A 27,817-nucleotide genomic window follows, 5' to 3' on the forward strand; every position below is an offset into this window, starting at 1 on the left:
CCATACAGCAGGGGTAGGCAACCTTTTTGAGCCGGGGGCCGGGTTGCTGTCCCTCAGACAACTGGGGGGCCGAAGCCAAAAAATAAATAATTAAATAATTTTAAAAAATTAAATATATAAATAAACCAGGGTAAATGTAGGACAAAATTTTCAAATGGAAGACACTTTTTTAAAAAAAAATGGAGGACACATGAAAAAAATTGCTGATTTTTTTAAAAAATGTTAATATAAATGCATGTTTCTGAGGCTTCTATAAGCCAATTGCCCCCCAAAGGCCCTGGCGGCAATCGGCGGCAGGACCAGGCTGGGGCCGGTCCCAAGGCCTCGCCGGGCCGCATCCGGCCCACGGGCCGCAGGTTGCCTACCCCTGCCATACAGGGTTCCTGATGCGTATTTACCAATTTGTGAACAAGTTTGGAACTGCATGCTGAGGAAAAGCCACTTGTAAGGCTACTTTGGCATAGAAAAATAATGAATAAGGAAAGAGTTCAGCATCTTACAATTCTGCTATTTCTTTGCTCAAAATCACCCATTTCAGCAATTGTTTTTCACCCCACTGGACTTTTATTCCACCCTCACTGGTAGATAGGTTTTACTGTCATAAGTATACTTCTCCGGATCCTCATACATTAAAAGCTGAGTTCATATTGTTTCCAAAGTAGTTGGGAGAAGGATTTAAGCCTCAGTAACTGTGAGGAAAGGGATTTAGAAAATGTGGCACAACCATCTGTGTTAATCTTCAGAATAATTTAAGATTTAAGTACCTTCTGTGTTATAATAAGCTAAAGCAAATATACAAGTTAGATCGTGATAACTGTTGGAAAAGTAAATAACATTAGGTCTTTTATCTTGGGAGCTGTAGAAGATCTCCCTCCTTCAAATCTGCTGGCAAAACAGGGTTTTTTCCAGTGTTCATTCTGGGGGGGAAAGTGAAACAAACATACAAAAAACATTACTACACTCAGCTTTTAAACCATGATTAAACCAGGAAGGAAGTGGCTTTGGTGATTCTTAGCATAAAACAATGCCTCTGACCTGTAGCTGCTCTGTCCCTGACCCATCCCTTTTCATTGACAGGGGAAATCCATATATTCACAGGAATATGTAGACATAGTAACAAGACATGTTTTCTGGATCTATCTGAATATTTTACATCCATTGGTGTATGTCCAAGCCTGTAACTAAGTAAAATTACTTTTATAAGTTAAACATTTCAGCCTAAGTAAAATTGTCATTTTAGAGCTCATATGAACCGAAGTATATTTAGATTTAAATTCATCAAAATTCATCAAGGAAATAATTTTGGGAGGGTCACTGGCCTTCTTGAATGCTTGCTCAAGTCTAGTAAAGAGATTGGTTTATTTAATCAAAATTAAATTGCTTAAATTGCTTGGGCAAACCTAACTTTAGTGTTTAGTTTTATATTTTTATAAAACTAAATATTTTTGTACTCTAGAATCTTGTCTGGTTCTTTTATAGCTGCTATCCCCTGTCCCAGGCTTCTTCTGATTTCTTGACTGTATTCTCTGTTCTGATCAATGACTGATCCCAGGTTTGAAAAATCTGTAACTATTCCAATTTCCTCCTCATTAAAATTTTTAATTTGTGTATACCCTCTATGTTCATTGTTTGTATTCTTAAAGTTCAACTGTAAATCTGCGTTTGTGCTTTCTTGCTTGACTTTTTAGTAATTATTCCAAGACCTTGTTTCCTGCTAGTAATAGGGTGTTGTGTCTTCGATTGTTGATCTTCCTCCCTCAGATCTTCATTCCTCCTTCCTCTAAATCTAAACTTGCTCAGTGTATATTTTCTACATACTACAGGTTGAACAGATAAGGTGAGAGAATGAAGCTTATCACTTGGTTTATTAATTTGGCTTACTTCTCCCAGTTTAAATTTCAGTTCGGGCTGTATCCTGATCTTATCAGAAGGTTTTTGCTGCTGAATTTGTCACTTGGGTGCATACTCTCTTCCAGCCGCACTCTGGCGGCTTAAGAAAATGGCCGCCAGAGTGCATCTGGGCTGTATTCGGGCAGCAAATTCAGTGTAAAAAACCTTTTGATAACATCAGGATTCTATGAAGTCAAAGGCTTTGCTGTATTCTATAAACTATGTGGTGATTTTTTTTCTGGAAATTATGGTGCACTCCATTATCCACTGTATGTTTGGAATATGATCCCTAGTGCCTTTGCCTTTTCTGAACCCAGCTTGCATCTCTGGAATTTCCCTCTCTCTCTCCGTATATGGTAGGAGTCTTTGCTGTAGAATTTGTTGGAGTAATATGCCTGTAACCATCAGAGAAAATATTTTGAATGACAGGTGACACAAAATACTGAGTCAGAGCACAGGGCATGATACAGACTTGCTGAAAGGTTGCTGAAAGATTCCTAAGAAATAATTATTACCATTCAGATAATTGAGAAATATTTGTTCTTTTAAATGAAATATTTAGAGATTTTAAATGTAATATTTTGTTACATTTTTCACTGTTTGAATACCAACGTTATAATGAATTGTAGTGGTTATGATGCCAATTCTGATGATCAGAAGATCAGAAGTTTGGCAGTTTGAAGCAAGAGTGCTGCATGATAGGGTGAATTCCTGTCACCAGTACCAGTTTCTGCCAGCCTAGCACTTTGAAAACATGCAAATACAAGTAGGTAAATAGGTACCACTTTGGTGGGAAGGTAACAGCGTTCAGTGCAGTCATGCTGGCCACTAGAACAGTCCTTAGACAACACTGGCTCTTTTGCCTAGTAAGAGATGCCCCTGCACCCTAGTTGGTTACAACTACACATTCATGTCAAGGGACTACCTTTACCTTTAATATATGAACAGAGAGATTTAGTGAGCTCTATCTGGACTTAGAATTTGACATTCAGAAATACCAGAAAGCGGCAGAGCAATTATCTCAATTAGATACCGTATGGTGGAGCAGATGATATTGTCTGAGTTTGGCTACCAGTGTATCTCATTGTTTATAAAGGGACATATTAATACTGCCAATGACATCAAACAAAGTCTCCTAACCCACCTAGAAATAATTCTGTTCTCTTCTCCTGTGATCTTTTTTCTTCATTAGCACCTTTTATAAGATGCAATATGTCCCGAAATGTAAATAATATTACCAGTCCTGTTTCTTTATCAGCTGAAAATCAAGGTTTTTCAAATACTCTAGTCCATATGTTTGTAGACAAAACATGAAGTAGCCAATGTTTTTTTTAAAAAATAGGATTGAATTTCACCTTTTCTGTAATTTGATACAGTATTTAAATGTCTATCATATCCCTAGAAAATAAATACTTTGGTGGTTTAAGTAGCATACAGAGGATAGCAACATTTTTACCATAGAACATCTTATCTGTTTTATTTCCTACCGGTCAACAAGGTCAACAAGGACAATAGTTCACTAGAAAAAAAATGCCAGGGGTGGGGGGATTTGATTTCACTAAGAGTCAGCAGAATATCTTTGTAAACTCTGAAGAGTTGCATTCACTTTTCCTGCTTTTGAATATAAATAATTTTCAACTGTGAAAATACAAACAGGGCCTACCTGTAGGGTAAGGGGCTGTACAAACAGCCCTGAAGAGGCAGCCTCCAGCCACCCCTTTTCAGCCGGATCAGGGCTGCTGCAACCTCACGATGTCACCCCGATCTGGCCATTCCAGGGCACGAAAAGAAGCTGCAAAAAGCAGCTCTTTTTTGCATCCTGGAAAGGGCACCATAGCCATGTTGTCACAGCCTATACGCCACTCCTTCAGTGTTGCGTCATATGGATGCAGCGCCGGAGGGGCACCATGACGCCATGTGTTATATGGAGCAGCGCACAGCATCATGGCACCCTGAGGGTGGAGTCAGGCCATGCATCATGTGGACATGACGCCCGACTCCGCCCCCAGGCCTGCCTTCCAGGCTGGTCTGAACAGGGCCTCAGACCTCTTCCTCTAGCAACCAATGCACTTAACAATGCTAAGTGCCTGTCAGAATTGTCCTGTGGTGTTCTGTAGGTACTTCTGGCAGAAAGAAAGACACAGTGCTTTGGCTGTAGACAGTCCTTCTTCATATCCATATCTGTATCTTTATCTGTATATTTTGTGTGTATGTGTGTTCCTTTGAACCACTTGTTGACTTGTGGCTACCCCATGAATTTTCTAAGGTTTTCTTAGGTTTTCATAAGGAATACTCAGAGGTGGCTTTGCCACTTCCTTCTTCTGAAACACATAGGTCATCTTTCACCCCATCAAGAAGCATTTTGGGGGTTTCAACAAAAGGACTGGCTAGAAATGTTATCAATAAATTTATTAAATATTGACATTGGGATCCAAGAAGTTCTGTACATGCTAATCAAGGTCACACATGCTTGAATGTTTTGACCCACTTTTGCTTCTAACAAGAGAAGAAAGCAGTGTTCACTTAATGGAGTGCTTCTTTGAACTTTGTCTTTGGAGGGAGGTTCTGAGAGGTATAGGATTTGTGCCAGTGGGAAAACTGAAAACCACCCACGCAGAACATCACACAGAGCATTTTGGATTTCTAGTTTAGTATTTAATTTCTTTGTATCTTTGAAAGTGGACAGAGGGTGAGGAGTATTAATAGGATTATCGGACAAAAAAGTCCATGTCTATGTTATTATTACTGTAGATTCTGATAAACTATTCTATTCCAAAATGAATAAGGCGCACAAACTGCACCATTGGCTGTTCTCAAAACAACTTTTTTGTTTTTTAAACAATGTTTACAAGTGAGACCTTAGGTAACTGAGAATTCATTCACATGAGTACATATTATTATCTGTATCTTTATTTGTCTCTATAGATATTTTGTGTGTGTTTGTGTGCCATTGAGCTACTTGTTGACTTACAGCAACCCCATGAATTTTCTAAGGTTTTCTTAGGTTTTCATAAGAAATACTCAGATGTGGTTTTACTAGTTCCTTCTTCTGAAATCTCCCCTACTGCATCTAGTATTAATTGGCATTCCCCCATCCAAATCCTAAACAGGATTTACCTTGCTTTGCTTCCAAGATCAAACATGATCTGGTGCCTTTAGGGTGTCTAACAAATTCAAAAAGTGTTTAAAAATAATTTTAAACAGCTGAAAAACTCTAACAAGGAAAATCATTGAAAGATGATCTTCATAGTTTAGCACTTATTCTATTCAAAGTCCACATGTGGCAAAATACTGTTTTTTGTACAGAGATCCCATGTGCGAATGTTGTGCAGAATAAGTCCAAAATTGTGAATTGTCTTACCGGCTTTAAAATTAGACTTTCTTACAGTGGGAAGAAAATTGCTAAAATTATTCATTGCTTCCTTTGAGAAAGAAATTAGTGAAGTATTACATCCCAATTTTTATGTATATTCATAAATATGTTTTAATAATAATAATAATAATAATAATAATAATAATAATAATAATAATAATAATAATAATCTGTTTATTTATAGCCCGCTTTTCCTGGGAGATCAAGTAAAACAGGCATATAACCTCAGGAAAAGTAATACAGTTGGAGAAAATGTGTCATGTGGATCTGTTGTTAGACAGACTAAAGTGTGCTTTCTTTGGGAAGACAGGAAGGATGAGAACTTTGCAGAGCAGAAGAAAAGCAGGATTTGGTTAAAAAAAAAGAATGGAAAAGTGGGGGGGGGGAATGAATCTTAGAACTAACTGAATGGAGTGGTGGAGTACCTTGCTTGCTTGGTAGGAGTCAAAGCCCTTTCAGAATAACCCTTTCCCCATAGGTCTGTATGAAAGGAAAGTGTTTGCGTAGTCACTCTTTTCAGTAACTTCTCATCAACTATTGATGATGTTAAGGACTAATTTTTATTGTATATTATGGTATAATTAGGAATTTTGGAGCCCTTTTGGTGCTCTCTGCCATGGAGCAGTATGAAAGGAAAGTATTTGGAATCTTTCTTTTGGGTGGAACAGTATATTTTCTTCAGTAGCTTTTCCCCTGTTGAATGTATTTTGGACTGATTTTATTGTATATTATAGTATTATTTGTGGTGTGCTACACTGAACACCTTTGCAGTTCTTATTGCATTACTAACTAAGGAGCTCTCCAGACTGCCCGAAGGGGACGGGCTGGAGGCACTCAGTTTCCCAAACTGCACAGCGTCCCTCCGGACCAAAAAGAACCCGGAAAAAATGGGTTCTTTTTGGTGTGTGGGGACGATGTCATCAGTGTGCCATTGGCACACTGTGATCTGTCCATGATGCAAGCGGCGGGGCCCAGAGGTGTGGACGCGGTGCTGCGCTTGCGTTGTGCACATGCACCACATATGGATGGTGCCACATAAAGATGGTGCTGTGCATATGTGTTAGGGTTCTGGAGCGTGTAGATGCTGCATGCTCTGGAACCCTAAAATTGGCCTGAGGACGGTGCTTCCCACCCATCTGTCTTGAGCCTAAGTGTTATACTCTTGGATTAATAAATGAAAAGTTTTGCTCAAACCTATTCTTCAATTCTTTCAATCTTAGTTTCCCTCCTCTCCCTCCCCTTCACACATCCCACTCTGCATTTTACCCACCCCTTTCCTCCTCATCTAGCATACTCATCACTTTTTAGTTATACAGACAAGGTATATTAAGATGGGTGCAGAGAAGAATTGGCTTGTTAGATTCCAGATCATTAAAACTGAATATGCCACACATTGTATTTGGAATCCCTAGCTCCATTCTGTATGCAGAACCTGTGTTCTGCCATTGATCTTTGCAGGGTACGCTTCTTGATTGGGAGTGAGGAGGCAGAAAGAATGCACTGATTTACTTGGGCAGAAAAATGTTCTGCATATGCTCAGAGATTCTTTTTTAAAAAAGTCAGATTAAGAATTCCCTGCTCTTGATTTACTGAACAATCTTTGTAGCTATCCATTTATTGATGTACCTGTGAATCAGTGCCCTCTATTTTAAATCAATCACTCCTTATTAACCTTTAAGAACCAAGACATTTGAAGAGTGAATAAAGTGTATATGTTGGTGCAGGTGGAAAGAAAAAAAATGCAGATGTGACAAACTGAATAGAAGATGCTGTAAGAATAGATCCCAAGCCTTCCCAAGCCTGTTGCTTCCCAGCCATGTTGGATTCTCATAATTCCATGGCAACAGAATTTCATCATCCATGTGGGAAAAAAAAGTTCTAGTTTGGAGGAAGACAACTTTAAAAGGACACAGACATTTTGAAGGAGCTAGAAACAAAGGATGCTCCCCTAAGGTCAACTGCAACAGCCTTCATGCCTTCTCTATAAAACCTACAGCCTGGTTCAACAGTGTTTTACTGGACAATTAATAATAATTTACTGAATTAAATTTGGAAGCATCACTTTCATTCAAATGTCTTGATTGACGTTTTTGTTGCAAATCAGATCACATTGGATATACAGTCCCTCCTAACTCACAGAAGATCTGTTCCAGACCCCCCCCCACGAGCTGGGAGACTTGCAGATAATCAAGCCCCATTGAAATGAATGGGGCATGCTTCTGTGCACGAGCACAGGGAGCGCACTGTGGGAGCACGCCCCATTCACCTCAATGGTGGGTTGCCCCTCTGTGGATTGTCAAATCTGCCTATTTCAAATCTGTGAACTTGGAGGGGTGAATGTATACTTTTTTCTTTAGTTTGATTTGGTTCTCTGCCTTTCTTTTCAGCAGATTACAGCTAGAGTTTTGCTCCTGCATAAATGCTAAATTCAGTTGATAGCAACAAGCCTAACTCACTACCTCTAGAAATACATGAGAACTCATTTCAGTTCATTTTTTGTAAAATCAACACTTCAAAAAAAAAATCCTTTTTGAAGTACAATTCTCAGAATTCCCCAGTTCAGTATGACTAATAGCTCTGTTGGCTGGCTGAAAACTGTAGTTTAGGAAGAAGCTTTGCCAAAAATGCTAACTTCTTCATACTTGGGAATGAAGTAACTTGAAATATAAATGCTGAGATGCAAAACTGGAACTCACAAGTCTGTCATCTAGGTCCACTGTTTCAAGTGCTTCACATGTAAAAGCCTAAGTTTGAACCATTTTGTATCTAACCATGTTAATGATGAATTAGCATTGCCATCCCTTCCTTCCTTCCTTCCTTCCTTTCTTTTCTGGGCATAGGTATTGAATTTGGTTGATGCAAGTGGGGGAGAATTTAATGAAATTTAATTCTGTTCCTTATTGAGGAATTTGACAACATTCACACAGTTCTTTATGGTCTTGATTCATGGTTTTAAAATATCTGAAGGGGGGTGGGGAGAGGAAACTGACAGATTTGCCTATTCCAAGTTACAACTTAGTCCTAAATAGGCTTATTCAGAAGCTCGATTGTTTGGAAGGGTTCTATTTTAAAATATATTTGACTTGCAGACATAGAAACATCTTAGGCCTCTCCTGTCCTTTAACTAGGGTTTTGCTTTGTCATTCATATGGAGGAGCACTTACAAAATTTACAACAATACTAAATGTATTTTTTTTAAAAAAATAAGAGAAAGAAAGAAAGAAAGAAAGAAAATCCATCTGTATTGCTACTTCGAATTTCTCTTACTACTTCCTTTTGGAGGTATAGTGACTAAAGATGCAGACTTTAAACATACTTACCATGCCATAAGACTTGTGCATGAAATGTGCTTTTTTCTCAGTCATTAGTCCATAGATTGCATTATCTGTTGTTCATTGTGCGACAAGCATGAAGTTGTGCCACAAAGCTCAGAACTCTGTGATTCAAGGAATCTGTTTCAAATCACACCATCAACTCATACCAGCCAGGTGGCTTTAAGGAAAACAGCTGTACTTTCAGCCTTCTTGAAATATCCTTTGGGGTAGCACTGATATACTTTACAGGAATATTGTATAGTTTACATAAATTATGAATTGGTTCCAGAATTAAAATCAGAATAGTTTCACACAAATATATGACAATTAAATTAACTATGTATAACCATATATAAATAAGAACATGTGGACTTTGCTGGTAACATTTGTTTTTAATGCAGCAGACTGGAGATTTATTTATTTTATAACCACAATAATAAGATACTATTGAATAATCAATTCCAGTGAATAACATCCACATATCACAAACCTGAAATCTGACACTGCATTCTAATAGTGCTTTCCTTATCAATAGAAGCCACACTTCAACATTAATTGGAAGCTAGTAACATAAAATGCCAATTGGTTTGTTTTTTTTCCAGGTTGACAGCTGGAAGCAGTCTTTCACAACAGCAAAAAAACTATTTGTGCAGAGGCATTGTCAAATTGCATCAAGGTTCACTCAGGTGTCTGGAGTGGTTCTGTCTTTTGTAACAGTTCATGTGAAAAATGCTGTTCACTAACTTTATAAGATAGCATTGTGAAGTTTAAAAGATACATTTTTATGCCTGTTACACCATACCTAACCCCTTTTGGAAGTGCAGTATAATGGCAACAAATGACTTGTGAAGAATCCAGCTCTCAATACCACGTGATAGTGACTTTAGCATAACAATAATTATGTGTTCTAAATCAGTTATATTGCATTAATAAGAGAGATAAGAGATGATGAAAATGAGCGCTGTTGGGAAAATGTGGTGCATCTTATTAATTAAGTGGCATTCAAAATGATTTGTAGTATCATGTTCACCAAAAGGTTTGAGAAAGTGAATTAAAATCCTGAAACAAAGTCTCCACATCAACACGTATGACTTATGCCAGAATGAAATTAGATTTTTAGTTACTGTTATGTGCAAACATAAAATGATTCCCAGGAAATAAGCTCCATTTATTAGCATCTGTTTGAAAGCTTCAGCACAAAACTGTTCTTCCTTAGGCAATGTACTCAAGTGCTTCACTATCATTTCTGTCAAAGTAGTCTGGTCCTGGATTTTTATATAATGACATATTTTTAGTAGAAATGTGAAGGATTTAAGACATGAGGGGATACACTTTTTTTCTAAGAAGTTCTCAGGTTTAAATTCAGTTGCTAATTCCAATTGTAGTATAACAATTCAGTAGAACCAGGAACTGAATTTAGACCTTAAATATTTAGATACTCTTTTGGTTATAATCATCTTAAAGCTATAGAGGTGAACAAGAATTTATATGATCGCTACAGCTGTTCACACCTCCCCATGAATGAAGAGGTAGGACAACATTGGGCAATTAAGACCAAATATTCATGCAAGATCAGCATAGGCTTGGGATTCAGTGGGCCTATCCTTTGTTACTACATGGTCAAACATCCTTGGAGCTACAGTCTAGTTTGTAGGTTTACTGCATATAGAAAGCCTGCATTGACTTGTTTTATGTGATGGTATTATTTTCATATTGTCTGAATTATTTGCTTTGATCATAACCACGAGCATAATTATCATGGAAGTTAGGAAATTGCAAGGATTTGCTGTGTTACATTATTCATTCCAGCAAGGGGTCTTGCCTGGGGTGAAAGTCTCTGACAACAGGGAGTGAGAACCCCCTGGCCCACTTCTTTCCACTGGGAAGGAAAAAAGTGCAACCAAGGATCTGGAAAGTTCCAAATCTTTGGTTCCCCTTTCCATCACCATCTGCCCTGCACAACCTTGGGAGGATGGAAGGGGAAAGCAGTCAGTGATCTGGAAGGTGACAGCTTTCCATACTCTCAACTGTTTTTCCTTGTCACCCACCACATATAATATGTGGGGGGTGGGGATGCAGCTAAGACTCTGTAGGCTGTAACCTTCCATGATCATTTCCTGGTTCTTCTGTGCCTGCTTTCCATCATATACTTTCAATATAATTTGCATTGGCTTATTATCAATATTAATGCAGGCATATCCTGCTTTCAAGTTGCAACAGGTATGTACGTCAGACAGAACTTGGGTCCCTGTACTAGGATAAGGTGGGATATAAACACAAACATAATAATAATAATAATAACAATAATGACTACTACTACTACTACTTTAAAATCAATAGAAATATCATCAGCCAATCATTGGCACAATCAGTAAGGCTTTCTTGGCCCTTAATAAGACATGCTTCTACATTTGAAAAACAATGTGTAAACACATTGAAATACATTTACTAAGAGTACAACTTATTTTAACCATGCATACATTTTATTATTATATATCTCCTACAATGCTACATCTCCTACCTTTATTGATAAGGTTAATAGTTGCTGAATAGTTTTTTGTGGGGTTTTCGGGCTATGTGGCCATGTTCTAGAAGATTTTCTTCCTTCTAGAACATGGCTACATAGCCCGAAAAACCCACAAATAACTATGGATGCCGGCCATGAAAGCCTTCAACTTCACATTGGAAATAGGAAGAAAATCTTCTAGAACATGGCCACATAGCCCTAAAAACCCACAAATAACTATGGATGCCGGCCATGAAAGCCTTTGACTTCACAGTTGCTGAATAATTCAACAAAGAACTTCAGTAATGAGGAAAGGGACCCTTTGAATTTCTGGCCATTCTGCAATTGTTAAAGGCAAAAACTAGATTTTATTATTAAAAAAATGTGGATACACTGGTGACCTCTGCTTCTCTAGGAGAAAGGCTAACATCCAACATAGATAGTTGGGATTTATGCCTTGTTCTGTTCTTTCCTAATAGAAGGCTGTCACAATCCACTATAATTTCTATATATCAGTCATAGATTTTGATTTTGGGTATGAGCCTCCCCCCCCCCAACTGAAATGATCTGACAAAATTTAACTACCTTAACTCTTAGGTATGATCAATCAGAATTGTACTAAATGATCAAATGCTAGGAAATATTAGGACAGTGATTGTGATTCAGAGCTCCCAGAAAGAGCCAGTTTGTCATAGTGGTTTGATTATTGGCCTACAACTCTGGACACCAGGTTTTGATTCATTGTTCAGCCATAAAACCCTCTGGGTGATCTAGGACAAGTCATACTCTCTCAGACTCAGAGGATGGCAATGGCAAGCCCCTTCTGAAGAAACGTTCCAAGAAATCCTATGATAGGTTTGCCTTAGGGTCACCATGAGTTGGAAATGACATGAAGGCACACAACAACAACAACAACTGAAGGGTAAAGGCTTCCTGTAATCTATCCTATATACACTTATATGGGAATAAGTAACACCGAATGCACAAAGGACAGTTATCATATATTGCTTTTGGAGGACTCTTCTTTTTAAGGATGTTTAAGTTATAATGAATGGGGACAATATTTTATCCTCTTATGCTAGTACCTTTAAGTAGGCCAAGTTAATAACTTCCAGATGCCTGCCAATGTAATAAAATTTGGTCCAGAATTTGTGGTGATCTGTTTTCAGCTGAAAGGGAAATAATTCCCTTGTGGTTTTCAACAATAGATTTTGTTTGCAATATTCAACTGTGGTACAATTATGAGTTCAGCTTTTGTTCAGTTTTTTGTTTCAAGATTCTCTCTTCATTATTGCCCAGCTCAGACATCAAACTGTGCAAGGAGAAAGGGTTCGAACTATTATTTGAATTAGGGCAGCCATCTCAATATTAGACTAAAGGTAATTACATGATTACTTTTCACAATCTGGGCAATCTATTAATTATGAGTCTAATATCTCTTTCTCTTTATTGAAATACACTCACTTTTTGTATAAAATATATGTGAAAATACATAGCAAGAGCTTATATGAATAGTTGGCTTATATCTACCCTTGAATTTGTTTGTTTAGTAGTTAACTAGAAATGTGATAAAAATGTCTCTTTCATCACTATCATATTTAGAAGAATTCTTTGAAATAGGATTTCTCTGGCCATGATTATCAAATAAGTTCATTTCAAGATACACCATGGAATATCAGGAAAAAAATCTCCTTAATTTCAACAGAGTGTATTATCATGTGAGTGTAATAAATAGTGTCCATATGATTAGCCTATTAGTTTGCAATTCAAGTATATTTTCTTGGAGGCATTACTTATTAATAATTAGTCTCTGGTAACCAAAATGTTACATAGACTATTTCTTGTGTTTGCAGTACCTCTGATGTACATTTCATTACCTTAATTTAAAGTACATTAGTTGACAGAGAATTTTTAACTGAATAATTATTGCTTCACTATCAAATAAATGTTTTAGCTTCAGCTACCTACCAGGTTGGATAGTGATGTCAAAACTGAACTATATGAGTAATTACCTTTTTTTTTCTTGTAGGGAATCAGAAACTTTGAAGTCACAAGAAGAAAAGGTAAACAAATAGATCCTTTCTTTAATAAATAATCCTGGGATAATTTCTAAAGAATATAAGATCTTTTATTATTGAAACAATCCTCTTTGATTTAAGTTTTGCCTGTTGTCTAAACTTATAATGCAGTATCAAATGTTGGATCTGTGCTGGCATGAGAGGAGCAGCCAGCAGAAGGAGGAGTGGAGAGTCCTTCCTTTCTCACTTCAGCCCACCTGCTCTGGAGAGCTGAGAAATCCCTTGGAGCAATTTTGGGTAGCTTCAGAAGGAAGGAGAATACAGGGAGATTTTATTGCATGACACTGCACTTATCATGACATTAGATTAAAAGGTGGCTTCAGTATTGTCCTGTATTGCAAACTGATTTCTGTATCTGAACATTTTCATTGTTTCTCCATTGTGACAAATAGTTGATCACAGCATGACTAAACATTTACTGGAAACCAACATGAGAATAATATTTGCTGTTCAGTGAAAAAATATTTTGTGTAAGCAATCAGACATAAACTGCTTCCATGGGAGATAAATGGCTCAGAAATTTTAAATAGTTGAAGGTGGGATCCTTCAGTACCCCAGGTGTTAAACCTCAACTTGTATCTTGCCTGACAATGGCTGTGGTTAATGTGAGCTGGAGTTCAAGAATATGGGGAAGGCATATGTTTTGAACCCCTGCTTTGGAATATATTTTAGAGATCAGGGATTGTAACAGAAATTTCAGGAAACTTAAAGTTCTAGGCCTGGCAGAGCAAAGAATTAACAAGAGGACCTAGTAAATTGAAAATCCATAAGTTTATTTCCAATTTGTCGACAAAGAAAACAAGAACTCAGTGGAATTCAAAGTTCCAAAAATCTGAGACCCCAAACAAGACAAGATGGCCTAATTTTATAGTCAATTACACAAAGAAGCTCCTTCTTTCACATTTCATTGGCTAATTACAATTTAAACATACAGAATTCTTACAATCAGGACAGGAATATAGGCATACATTAATAACTGCATCATCACTCCTCACCCCTCCTTCAGGAATTTAGTAGCTTTTCTTCTAACCTTCACAGATGCATTTCCTTATCTAAGTTGTGTGAATGTTATGTCTGTTAGCCAGTGCTTGCTGGTGCCAGCTGTCCTCTCAGGTCAAGATGCTCTTCCTATTACTTTGCTCGAGTTCTTTTCTAGCTTTCAAACCTCATTTTAAAAACTATTTTTCTTTTAACCAAAGTGACTCCATCTTTCTATAGCTTTTATTATAACAGGCCACTACAGGATGATGACACATGTATGGACCTCTAGTTCTTGTGGAGCTTAGGCATGGTGATTGGGCTGGTGGGAAATGCAGTCTAAAATCTGGAGTGCCACATACTCCTCGCCTGTAGCATGAATATTTAGTTATCTTTATTGTTGCACAACAATCTCTCTGGCTAGTCCATAAATGTTTCTAAAAGGTGAGTACAGGTAGAGTAGACAGTATGTTGCAATTGTAGGCAGTGTTCACCTGTATCCATTTGCTTTGAACAACCATTCACTTAAAAATTCATTGAAGAGAAGGAGACATACAAGCACAAGTGTAGTAAGCAGCTGTTTTAATTCAGCTCTTATCGACGGCTTCTCCAGTTAAAACTAAAAGGTTATTGGCAAAATGTCCCAGACTGTTGTGTGATTGCACTGTGATTGATGGCTGTCTGAGGACAGAAGGAATCACGAGGCACTGACTAATGTCACCAACTAACGTTTTAAAACATACGTTCCAATTCCTGCCCTGCATGAATAAGGCTGCAGCTAGTGAAGTGGAATTCTTTTTGGTAGGGTAGAGTGTGCTGGAAGAGTGAGAATTGGACACAATAAAGGATATTAGAGAAATTTTGTTCATGGAGTGAATATAAGGCCCAACTGCCACAAAACATGGAGCTCTGAGATATTTACATACCCCTATACTCCTAGCATATTGTTCCAGTGGTAGCATTCAAACAATATGCTAGAAGTTTACAGGGGTAAGTAAATACCTCAGATTTCCATGTGCTGTTATTAATTGTCAGCTCCCCCAAGCTGTTGTTTATCAATATAGACAGCTGGCTGACATCAGCTATCAGAGAGCTCCATTCTATTTACTGTTAACTTCTTGGGTTTGTTAAACAGATGTTCCTTGGATGTCTAATCTATCTCTGTGTAAATGTGAAGTGGAAAACATTCCCCGTTAAACATATTACTTCAGTTCCTCATTTTGTTTGCACAATATTTTGAATTAGGTCACAAAGCATTAGGGAACAAATTTTCTTGTAATTGAAAGGTGGCACCTACTATTGGTGATCCATTCTTGCAGACAAATAAGAAAACTAAACAGATACAGCTGTGATGTAACTGAACCTCAAGAAGGGTTTAAAGCTGCTGTTTATATTTATTTATTTTGCTATATGATCCTGTAAGTGAGGCATGGCAATCGGTACTCCAAAATCTACTTAGCAATAGCAGCATATATAATATACAGCATGGTAATTTTTCTTTTTCCCCCTTTTTTTCTTTTTTATTAATTTTTTAAATTCAATAACTGGGAATGTATATACAGTGCAACTAAATTAAAATTTTGTTTTCCTCTTCCCCTCAACCCCCCCCCCCCCTCCACATCCCTCGTAAACTTTTATATAACATCAAGGCAGTATTAGCTTATACCTTACTCAGTTTCATATTTGTCTCACAAGTCCTAATCAATTAATTAGTTCTCCTTCTTCTATTTACTCCACCTAAATGGTGCAAAATGTGGCTTTACTGTTTACCACTTCTGTTTCATTTATGATCTAATGTTTCTTCAATTTTTTTATTACTGCAGCTCTCTTAAGAAATTATTATATAGCTTATGTCAATTTACTTATATTCTAGACCTCCAGATATCTTCACAATACTTTGTGAAAGTCTGCCATCTCCGTCTATGTATTTCAAAAGAATCTCCATCAATTGCACTTTCCAGTTTGTCCATTTCTATTGCTTCCATCATTTTTACATCCAGGCTTCAATTGGGGGAACCTCTGCAGATTTCCATTTTTGCACCAGAAGTATTTTAGCTAAAGAGATAAGATTATTCTCCAATAATGGTTCCTGTCTTTTGTTTGTATTTTATAAATAATGTTTAGTAGATATATCTCAGGGGTTAGTTCCTAAGATATGTTGAGAATTTTACATATTGAGAAGTTGTTCAACTAAAGGACAAGTGCACCACATGTGAAACAATGAGCCTATATTCTTCTGGCATTTCCAGCAAATTGGATGACAGTTTTTTTACAATTTATGCTAATTTTGCTGGTGTTAAATCCAATCTGATCTCCATCTTGTAGTAATTTTCCCTGATGTTTTGGCACTTTGTGAATTTATGTGTGTACTACCTTGCCTGAGACCATCTTTCCAAATGTATTTCCTTACCAATATCTTTTGCCCACCTAAGCATGTGATCAGCTTTTGTTCTAATTTTTTTTTTTCCTAGGAGTATCTTATATAATTTAGATGTTTGTTACAGCATGGTAATTTTTCAAAGACTGATATCTACTTTTATTGTGAAACCCCTAAAATGGCAATGCAGGATGTGATTAGGTCACATGTGAACATGGAAGGACAGCCAAAACAGAAGATATGTGGCAGTGTTATGAAACCAGGAGTCAGATCACTAAGTTTAAAAGTCATCCCTAGGTTGTTGTTGTTTTCCCACCATTCTACCCTAATGGTATGTGTAACAGAACAATTTAAACATCTAAAACAAGTTGAGATGTCTTGGAAAGCTATTGTTGGCAATCCTTGGTTTTTTTGTTTGTTTGTTTGTTTGTTTTTTGCAGTGGCATTATTCTCCATGATAACACTTTGTGTCTTTTGTGCTCTGACCACATTGTGTTTAGATGTTTTCCTCCCCCTTTTAAAGGGACATAATTACTTTTTAATCTTTATCAATGACTTGGATGAAGGAATAGAGGCCATGCTTATCAGATTTGTAGATGACACCAAATTTGGAGGAGTAACTCATAACTCTGGTGGACAGGATCAAAATTCAAAATAATCTTAGTAGATTAGAAAGCTTGACCAAAACTAATAAAATGAATTTCAACAGGGAGAAATATAAGGCACTATGCTAAGGGCAGAAAAAAAATGAAATGCATAGGTATAGGATGGGGACACCTGGCTTGACAATAGTACATGTGAAAGGGATCTAGGAGCTGTAGTAGACTACAAGTTGAACATGAGTCAACAGTGTGATGCAGCAGCTAAAAAAGCCAATACAATTTTAGGCTGCATCAATAAAAGTATAGTGTTTAGACAGAGGGAAGTAATAGTGCCAATACTGTGTCCAGTTTTGGCACCACAATTCAAAAAGGATGTTGAGAAACTGAAGAATATCCAAAGGATGGCAACCAAAATGGTGAAGGGTGTGAAAGCCATGCCCTGTGAGGAACGACCTAGGGACCTAGGTATGTTTAGCCTGGAGTAGAGAAGGTTAAGTGGTGATATGGTAGCCCTGTTTAAATATTTGAAGGGATATCATATTGAGGATGGAGCAAGCTTGTTTTCTGATTCTCCAGATACTAGGACACAGAGCAATGGATGCAAACTATAGGAAAAGAGGTTCCAGCTCAGCATGGGGAAGTGGAACACACTCTCTTGGAGTATGGTACAGTCTTCTGCTTTGATTCTTGTTCCTACATAGCAGGGGTTTGGACTGGATGGCCCTTGAGATCTCTTCCAATTCTATGATTTTATGATTCTGTGATTTATTATTTTAATTTGAACAGCATATGCTTTCTCTCACCAGTACTTGAAGGAGGTTTCTTGTGAATTTATTTAAAAGTACAGACTAAAGTTGTCACATAAGTATTGATTCTATTATTTTTTTTAAATATATATTTTAAATGAGAATAGCTTAAATTCTGCAAGTAAATTAGAACATCCTAAAACACCCTTTATGATAGCTAATAATATTCAGTATCACAAATTGTGGCTGGTTATAACTTACATCTATGGGCCTCACGTTTCTATGGTCATTCAGACCCAAATCCAGTTGAACTGAATAAAGGATCTAGGACCAACAAAGATGCAGCAAGTTATTTCGGCCTTAGTTGTTTTGTCCTATAAAATATCTGAGCCTCACAATGCTACTACAAATTCCATGAGGTCATCCATGACATGTATTTTTCGTAACAAGGAGGAGTAAGAGGGAAAGAAGCAATAAGAAAAATTAATTCACTGAAGGTTATATAGTGAACCTATTTTTCAGCATTGAAAAATAGCATTACATGGAATCCAATATCATACCCTTCAATATTTTATAGATGAAATCCAGGACACATGTGGCCAAGCAGTATCAGATGATGATAAAGATGTCAAAAGTTATTGGAAGGGTGTACAGGTGGGAGAAGCTGCAGCAGTTCACTTTTGTCTGAGTGTAGTGGGAAGGGCAAGATTTGGCCTCACCTCTCTTCTCCTTCCAGCTAATAGAGTACAAACTACTTTTACCCTTTAAATTCAGTTTGCAACAATTGAAATAAGCAGAAGACCAAAGGGGAAAGCAGAAGGAGGACAGAAAAATGGAGACATTTTAAAAGCAGGTGAAAAAAGTGAGGCAGTAGAGGATTAATTGGGTCTGTCCCTGCCAGATTGGAACAGTGGGAAGGTGTGAAATTAGGATCCTTCTGTCTGCCACTATGTAGCCCTTGACTGGAAAGCAGTTGTACCCTTGTGGCCCAGAACAGACAGGCATAATGAAGCAGCTTCTGGCCACTTTGGTGGCATGGTGTTCAAACATTGCATGCCTCAAACTCACTCCAAAGCCGTGTTGAAGCCACACTTGTGTCTTTTGGACAGGACAAAAAGAAGCCGGGATAATCCAGCTCATGGTGGCACAGGTTGGGTCCTGTGGCCACATCTCACTTTGGGAGCAGACCATGCAGTTGGTGTGGTTCCAACCCACTTGTGGCTGGAGCAGACTCAGGTCGCTTTTTCGCGCCCATCTGCTCCAGTCATGTGTGTGTCATTCTTTGGCCCAAGAGGTGCTAGTGCTGGATAAATGATGTCTGAAGGCATTTCATTCAGTTCCTTCACCTGATGTCTTCTTTAGGTGGTGCTTGTTGTTCACTCATTCTTCCTGGCTTCTCTTTCTCAACTGTTCAACTCTTCTGCAGAATGGGCTGGCAAAAAACACCACCTTAGAATTTCCTACCTCATTTCCATATATACTGCAAGCATTAGAGCATCCTGTTTCATCCCCGTACAATTGATCAGATCCATATCTGGATCTGATCAATTCCTATATATAGATCAGAAGGAGGTAAATTTAAGTAAAGCAACAGCATTTTAGGCAGGATCAGCACTTACAGTTACAGTGATGTTCTGTTACCTTTCATTTGCTTTTGTCCAACACTATTTCTAATACCATTTGTCAAAGCAAGCACCCTTGAATTGTGGCAGTAGCATAAACAATAAATGTGAAGATATTCTTCAGTGCCAGCCTGAACTCTACCTATCTGGAAACAAAGTGTGTTTGGAGATTTGGAAGCAGTTTCTTTGAAGTAAATATATGGCTGGTTACAGAGAATATCTAAGGAGATTTTCTAAGCTAGAGGGACACAAAGGTTTCACATGCCCTGCCAGTGGACACTGGAACACCTGTTTGTTTGCCCTGCACTTTCTGTCATAAATTTAAAATACCTGTACAGTGTATTAAAAAAGTAAAATCAAGCAAGATGAAACCAAGAAATTAAAAAATATATCGCCATTTCAAAAGATGTCAGGTTGGAGAGACTCATAATATTTCACCTGTACATATCCCATCTACGTGGTAATAATAATAATAATAAATAATAAAAATTTTATTTTTATACCGCCCTTCCGTAGATCAGGGCGGTTTACAGCATATTAAAATACAATAAGTACATCAATACAGAACAATAAAACAACAACAATATAAAAACCCCGTTAGCCCATCCTCTTTGCCACAGAAGAGGAAGGAAGGCCCACTGGACTTTAGTCGGGGAATGCATGATGAAAAAGAAAGGTTTTCAAGTCCTTTCTGAATTGGGCCAGGGAGGTGGTCGAGCGGAGCTCTGTGGGCAGCGTGTTCCAAAGGGCCGGGGCAACGATGGAGAATGTCCTCCTCGTAGTGGAGGACAACCTGGCCCCTGGCACCCTAAGGAGTTGCTGCCCAGATGTTCTGAGGGTGCGGGACGGAATGTATGGGGAGAGACGGTCCTTCAGGTATCCTGGGCCCAAGCCATTTAGGGCTTTATAGGTCATTACCAACACCTTATATTGTGCCCGGAAGCGAATAGGCAGCCAATGCAGATCTTTGAGCACTGGTGTAATATGGCTGGCCCTGGAAGTTCCAGGGACCAGCCTGGCTGCCATATTCTGTACCATTTGTAGCTTCCGGGTTTGGTATAAGGGTTGCCCCATGTAGAGTGCGTTGCAGAAATCCAATCTCGAGGTTACCAGAGCATGTACTACCGTTTCAAGGTCCCTCTGGGCCAGGTATGGGCGCAGCTGGCGAATAAGCCGAAGCTGATAACAGGTGTTCTTGACCGTCGCATTCACCTGAGCCGTCAGGTGAAGCGACGAGTCAAGAAGCACCCCCAGACTGCGCACAGAGTCCTTCACAGGGAGCGTGACCCCGTTCAGGACAGGTGGAACTACCGCCATTCCTGGACCAGGGGAACCTATCACAAGTACCTCCGTTTTCTCTGGATTCAATTTGAGTCAGTTTTCCCTCATCCAGCCCATTACTGACTCTAGACAGGCCACGAGAGGAGAGACACCATCCTCAGTTACTGCATCAGTCGGAGATGGTGTGAGGGTCCCTCCATACATGACCTCAGAAAAGTTGCAGGTCCAAAAACAAAATTATTTTTAAATTAAAGCAAGAGCTTTTTAGTGCCATTGTGATGTTCCTTCTACACAATCAATTTGAAATGGAATTAAAAACAGATGTCACAATGCACTTCATATGAAACCAATATTGTGGTACATCAAAGCTCTTTTATTCATAGCCACATCATTTTTTCGTGTTTAATGCCAAGATATTCCCTTTCAGAAAAAGACCTTCCCATGTTTAAAACTGGGGTGGAAATCATATAACTCTCCAGGTGCTGTTTGTCTGCAACTCCTAGCCAGCAGAGGTAATAACAAATGAGGCAACTCAATAATATCTGAAAAGCTACATGGTCCCTGCCCCTGGTTTAAAGGATTTCTATTTGCAAATTCTACTCTTTCATTTCTACCCATAGAACACTGATGTAGATTTATTGATAAATTCCCTGCATTTGTTCCATCAGTGCCCCCTTTAAATAGCTCCTTATTATCAATTTCTGTTTCCATGTGGGAGAGGAAATTTCACTTTGAGGTCTAAATCCAATTATTAGTTCTGACTAGGGGAGAACTTTTGAATTGGTTGTATAGTCTGCTTTCAGTATCCATGGATTTATCCATCCATGGCTCGAAGATATTAAAAACAAGAATTAAATTCCAATAATATAAATTTTGCCATTTTATGTAAGTGACATCATTTCCCTATGTCATTGTATTTGATATGAAATGAACATCCACAGATTTTGGTATCCAAAGGGAATCCTGGAACCAAACCCCAGTTGTTACCAAGGGAGCACTGTATTTATCTATGTGCTGGCTCACCCTTCAACAGTTGAAGTAATGTGTCCACTCTAATTTGGAATAACAAGCAGAACTCCAACCCTGATTTTTCTCTTTTTATAGCAATTCTTTACCAGGGCCATTTTCCCTCCTATAGCAAATGAAAACAAATTCATCCTGGGCTAGCCGGTTTTTGGATGCTTTCCTGTAAAATTTTATGGATGTGACCTAAATAGAATGTGTATAGGTTATTTGATCTGTAGTGCTTGGTTTGGTTTATATCACTGTTCTTAAACACTGATAATGCTGTACTTGGTGCACTTTCCATTTTCACTATTTTCTCCTGACCTTCATCTAGTTTAAAGATGGCTGCAGCAGATCACAATTCTCCTTCTCACAGCACATGCTTACACACCAGGATTAATAATAATAATAATAATAATAATAATTTATTTTTATCCTGCCTCTCCATAGGATCAAGGCTGCTTACAGCAATAATAAAATTCATACAATATAAAATAAATACCATTATTCCCTCCTTCTGTACACAAAAACATAAAATTCCAACATAACACTAATAAAATATAATTTAGATCATGAATGTTTATTATTTTATCAATGAAATATTGGGTAGTATTATATTTTTTGAGGATGAATTATGCTACTCGCCTTTGGATGAGTGTATGATTCCCAATAAATCTAGTGTTTTAGCTTCCCTGCTTACTGTCCTTTGTAAGGCATAACCAGAGATGTAATGAACACATGAAAGCCAATGAGTATGCCCTACCAAATGCCTCTCATACAATTATAGAATCTTAGAGCTGGAAGTCATCTGGTCCAACTCATGCTATACAGGAATAAACAACTAAAATACTGATATACTGCTTGTAGCCACCCATTCAAGAAACTGATGTCAAATGATGGTGGTAGTGAAGGGGGGGGGGGCTGAGTCAGTCATCTAAGAAATGATCAAACTAATTTTCCCTCCTCTGCTTTGCTTTCTAACTTTTACAAATGAGTTGTATCTTGGAATTCAAGAGAAGATGAATGAAACTGAAATATGCTGCTGTTTCTATAACTAGACAGGTTTAATACCCAATTCCTTGAAATGTCGTAAATCCAGAAAGGTATACGATTGAGCAAGTATTTGATTTATCTTTTATCTTGTTTGTTTTACAATTATGCCCATTTTCATCCAGTATCTGAAAATGAGTACACATAAAATTAATTTAATATTTATCATAATGAATGTGAACTCTATGTGTTTTTTTTTCATCATCTAAGAACCTGTAGTCTAAGCAGAGAGGAGAGGGGTTCACCTTTGATCTACCCATGATCTAAAACTATATGAAGTGTTTTTTGTTGCTTCAGAGATGAGAACATCAAAGGATTTAAAAGAAAAGAAAAGAGATTCCACCTAAACATTAGGAAGAACCTTTGAACTATAAGAGCTGTTTGGCAGTGGAACAGACTTGCCTTGGAGGAGAGTGGACTTTCGTTCTTTGTCAGTCTTAAAGCAGAGATTGGGTGGCCATCTTTCTGGAGTTGTGAATTCCTGCATGGCAGAGGTTGGACTGAATGACTCTTGTGGTGCTTTCAAACTCCATGATTCTAGGTTTCTATAAGTAAAAGAGGGAATGAAATTATTTTTGCTGCTGTCTTTCCCAACCCAGCCCTATAGTAGTGCTTGAAAATATCCTCTTGCAGATATGCTTTCTCTTGTTAATGGCCTATACTCATTGGTTAACAGGAATAGATTTTGAGAGAGAGATTCTTTCCATGGTTACAATGCGCATTTTGGATATACAGTCCCTGGATTCTTCTTTGCAACCTACAGTCCATATTCAGGACAGAAAATGTATGTGTGGGGGAGAGTTAATGCCAAAGTTGGGATCAAGATGTGGAAGTGAAGACTGTTTGAAAATATACAAAAGCAGTATAGACAAGGTGTTATTGGAGCACATACACAAAAAACGAAGTGGAAAACTTAATGCATTGCACTCCCAAATGACAAATTGTGATGCTTTCAGTCAAACTAATGGATTAAATGGCAGTTTCTACCAGGTGCAATACTATCCTCTTGAAAGAGAACCAAAATGTTAAAGCTTTTAACAAGACAAATAGTACTAACACGAATCTCTGTGGTATAATTAATACATTAATCATCTTGCCTACAAGTTTGGAAACACCCAATGTAGACAGCTTTATCAAAAGGAAAAGCAATTGCTTTCCACATTATTTATTTTGCCTCTTTTAGAAAATAATCTAATGCAGAATGTTGCTGGATCTTAAAACTCATTTCACTTGTTCTGCATCTTCTGTCATTTAATATACATCTTCTTTGCTATTCAATTTCCCTCCCAACCCACAGAAAAGAATGTTTAGTGCCAAAAGAGGTATTTTTAACTAAGAAAATATACCATATGACACTGCAGCTTGTACTAGCTTAACAAATTACAGAGCTGTAGAACTTTATCCTGTCTATAAGGGCTTTGGTTTGAGCATTGGACTGTGACTCTGGAGCACAGGCTTTGCATCCCAGCTTAGCCATGGAAACCCACTGTCTCACTCTCTCAGCCTCAAAGGATGGCAATGGCAAACTCCCTCTGAAGGAAATTGCTAAGAAAGCCATGTGATAGGTTTGCCTTCGGGTCGCCATAAGTTGGAAATGAGTTGAAGGTACACAACAACAATAAGGGCTTCAGGTAATTATATTAAAACATACAAAACTTGAAAGGCACACTCTTTCATAAACAGCTTTTCAGCAAAATGGCTTCTTCTAATAAACTATACTAGGTATGCAAGGCCTGGTGTGATTTAATGATTAAGAGTGATTTACAAAAATAATGGATGCACCTCTTACATGGATGCACTCGGTGTCTTTAGCTGAGCCCTTCCCTTCTTCCTGCCCTCCTGCCCTCTTTCTATACCACAAGCCTCCCTCTGAAAATATGGGGAATAGTTCTAATTACTTATATGCTTCTTGTAAAGATTGAGATAGATAATGTATGTGAAACTCTCCAAACACTTTGAAGGACTATTCAAGTATTATTATCCTTATCCTCACATGTTGGGATTAATATGTTGAAAATAGAACTTTAACAAAAACAGGTGGTTTTTAGCAGGTGGTCCATTGTCCCTATTCATTAAAGATTTAATTTGCCTGATCTTTGCAACTCAGCAGAATAGGTGAAACATAAAAACATAACAAATCTAGAAGCAAAATATATATATTTTAAAAAAAACTAGTAACCTGTCAACACATATATACATAGACCCTTCCTGGAGTGAAACACAGTGTCATTAGGATACATATTATTAATTTGAAGACCAAATGTGTAAGGATAGTAGAGTTAATTATTTAATTACAGACTTGTCAGTGGCAAGATTTAATTATCAGTTTGACATCTCTTGGCCTTAAGTGAAAACAGCTTATAAAGTGCATGTGGGAGGGAAGGGAATAAAGCTATCAGTTCATTAACTAGTGCCAGAAATAGCAATAGCTTAACCAGAAAATTTTGATTAGCACAGAGGGACCAATCTGTAATATCTTGTTAAAGACAACTTTATCCAATTCATGGCACAAATATTTTGACTTTGAATTCAACTTTAGCTTTGCTATATGAGAATCTAAAGTTTCTCTTCAGTCTCTAGGTAGGAAAACAATCTTCTTTAAATTCTCAGATGTTTGTTTAAATGCAATTAGTTTGTTAGTACAGTCCACTCTTCCCTTACACGGGGGATCTGTTACGGATCCCCCCACGTAAAGGGAAAAACATGGATGTTCAAGCCCCATTCAAATGAATGGGGCTCATGCCTGCAGGAGCACACGCCATTTTTTCCTTTCAGCGTGCACCTCCCTCACTTCCGTTGCAGCTTCCAGTATATGCTAGTATCCACATATAATGCAGACGCATTGTATGAGTCCATTTCTTTTAATATAACGATCTAGTTATCTATCAGACCAATGTATGAAAATAATAAAAATCACTGAGGCTGATTCTGTATTGCAGACTTCATTTCCTCCAGGAGATCTCTTCTCCAAGGAATGTTGGGAATTGTAGTTAGGGTGGGTTGATGAAGATTTGTATAGCAAGAATTCTAGTTATTAAAGTGATACTTTTGAAGAAGATCCCATTCCTACTTCCTTGCTAAACCAACTGATTCTCTGTCCTTTTCTGATTTTTGCATGTATTGTCTCTACTGTCACATTTCTTTCTTTTCAAATAGAATACATTACTAAAAATATATTATGTATGACAAATGGAGTGAGTTTAATGCTTTAAGTTATATCTCACAGGAGATGGAAAAATACCTCCCTGCTAGCTTCAGATGGGGTCAAGTCTTTTATGTGTAGAAATCCATTGTGCTCAGACTTTCTCTAGGTAATTGCAAAAAGCTTAGTGGATGCTCAGTGAGGACAATCTCCTGCTAAATCCCCTTGTTTCTCCTCAACCAAGACCTAGATATTTGAGCAAGTGAGTGGGAAATGATGGAAATGTAGGGTGCTCCTTGAAAATGAGCTTTTAAAATCCCTGCAGACAAGAAGACAAAACCAGGAATTACCCAAGGCTATTCCTATGTGAAATCAAATTGAAACATTTATTTAAAATTCCAACTAGGGTGGGCAATGAATGCTCCTTCGGTGTTTAAAAATGAAACATGTTTCACTAGAAATATCAATGAAAATGAACCTATGGAGGAGAGCAAAGGCAAAGAATATTATAAATGGGCATAAAATGTGAAGCAAAGAAAAATACAATTGCATCCACTTGCCATGAGTACAAATGACTGTTATGTGCAAAGATTATCATGAAGTGTACTTTGATTCAATTGTTGCTGAAGTCTACTAAAATGAATATGAACCATGCTATGTTAGAGCTTCTACGGAAATAATGTTGACTTCCAAAACTATTGCTGCTAAAAGCAATAGGAGTCTGGAATTTTACTTTCCTACCCTTTTATTCTCACCAGTCCAGACCAGACACGCAGTGCTTAAAATTCCTAACTATACAGCAGGGTGGTTTACAACTCGAAAAATAAAAAATGAGTTTCAGCACCTTGGAGAGCTTCTGTAACATTTATACTGAAACCTGGCCTTTTGGTGTGCCAGTACTGCACAAGCATTATGCATGCAGTTTTGTACTAAGAGGAGAATCCCAGTACCTTTTAGAAATGGATGTGACTGGATATTCATGCTTTAAAACAACCTCAGATGCTCCAAAATGCATTTATCTTTTAAACTAATGCAGCTAATTCTGAGATTTTTTCCCCTGCCTGGAGATCCCAAGAAGCAAAGTGATTTCCTAAAATTTCAGTCATGCCTGTAGAACCAAAATCTCTAGCTGGAATTCAGCACCTAAGAGAAGAGGACAAGCCCTGCAGTAACTGATTTCAATTGTTTAGGGGATGATATAACCCTAGGTATTACAAGGAACATCCCAAGCTTGTGGATCTATTATCCGGTGGCAAAAGTCTTTTTTGGTTTAGTATTTTGCACCCCAGAGTCTAGTTAACTGTAACTTTCTGACTTCAAGCAAGATCAGACTTTACTGTGAAAAATTTTCTGTCTGTCTTTTTAATAGCCTGCAAACTAGTGTTCTGTGTCTGACACCTAAGCACCCAAAACGAGGATGTGAATAACACTCCTCATCCTTAGCAAGTACCTTATCCTGCTATGGAAATAACAGCAAGAACAAATATCCATGAGTCACTGATGCTTTGCTGTACCCTTCCATACCCTGCATTGTCTATTAAAAGAACACACAAAAGTATATTTCTTTACTTTGGTTGGCAACCGACAGTTGTTCTTAAGACATTTGGTGGCAGCTTGAAGGAAGCATCACATCCTACAGTGTCCATACTGTCTGAGTATTGTTATTTGTGAAGTGTTTGTATGATTGTCCAATTTTAAAGTAAAAACTGCAAAAGCCTCGCCAAGAAATTAAAGTGAATCCACCCTCATATTATTTATCCCTGGCTCTACATGACAGTAACCATATCAAGTGTTCTTCAAAAAGAAAACCAATCCCTCCCCTCACATTTAAAGTGTTTTGCATCAGTGGGAGA

The 27,817-nt window shown here is 37.8% G+C and overlaps 1 protein-coding gene across 3 annotated transcripts in view; it reads left to right on the forward strand.

The window, feature by feature from the left end:
- The window catches only part of FSTL4 (follistatin like 4), a 615,437-nt gene that overhangs the window by 31,773 nt on the left and 555,847 nt on the right, over positions 1 to 27,817 (forward strand). For all 3 annotated transcript variants that reach the window (XM_042455922.1, XM_042455924.1, XM_042455923.1), the window contains exon 3: positions 13,113 to 13,146. In XM_042455922.1, coding sequence (XP_042311856.1) covers positions 13,113 to 13,146 — 34 coding nt within the window. The remainder of the gene's footprint in view (positions 1 to 13,112; positions 13,147 to 27,817) is intronic.

The sequence above is a fragment of the Sceloporus undulatus genome, chromosome 2 (assembly GCF_019175285.1).
Source record: "Sceloporus undulatus isolate JIND9_A2432 ecotype Alabama chromosome 2, SceUnd_v1.1, whole genome shotgun sequence".
Taxonomy (NCBI): Eukaryota; Metazoa; Chordata; class Lepidosauria; order Squamata; family Phrynosomatidae; genus Sceloporus; species Sceloporus undulatus.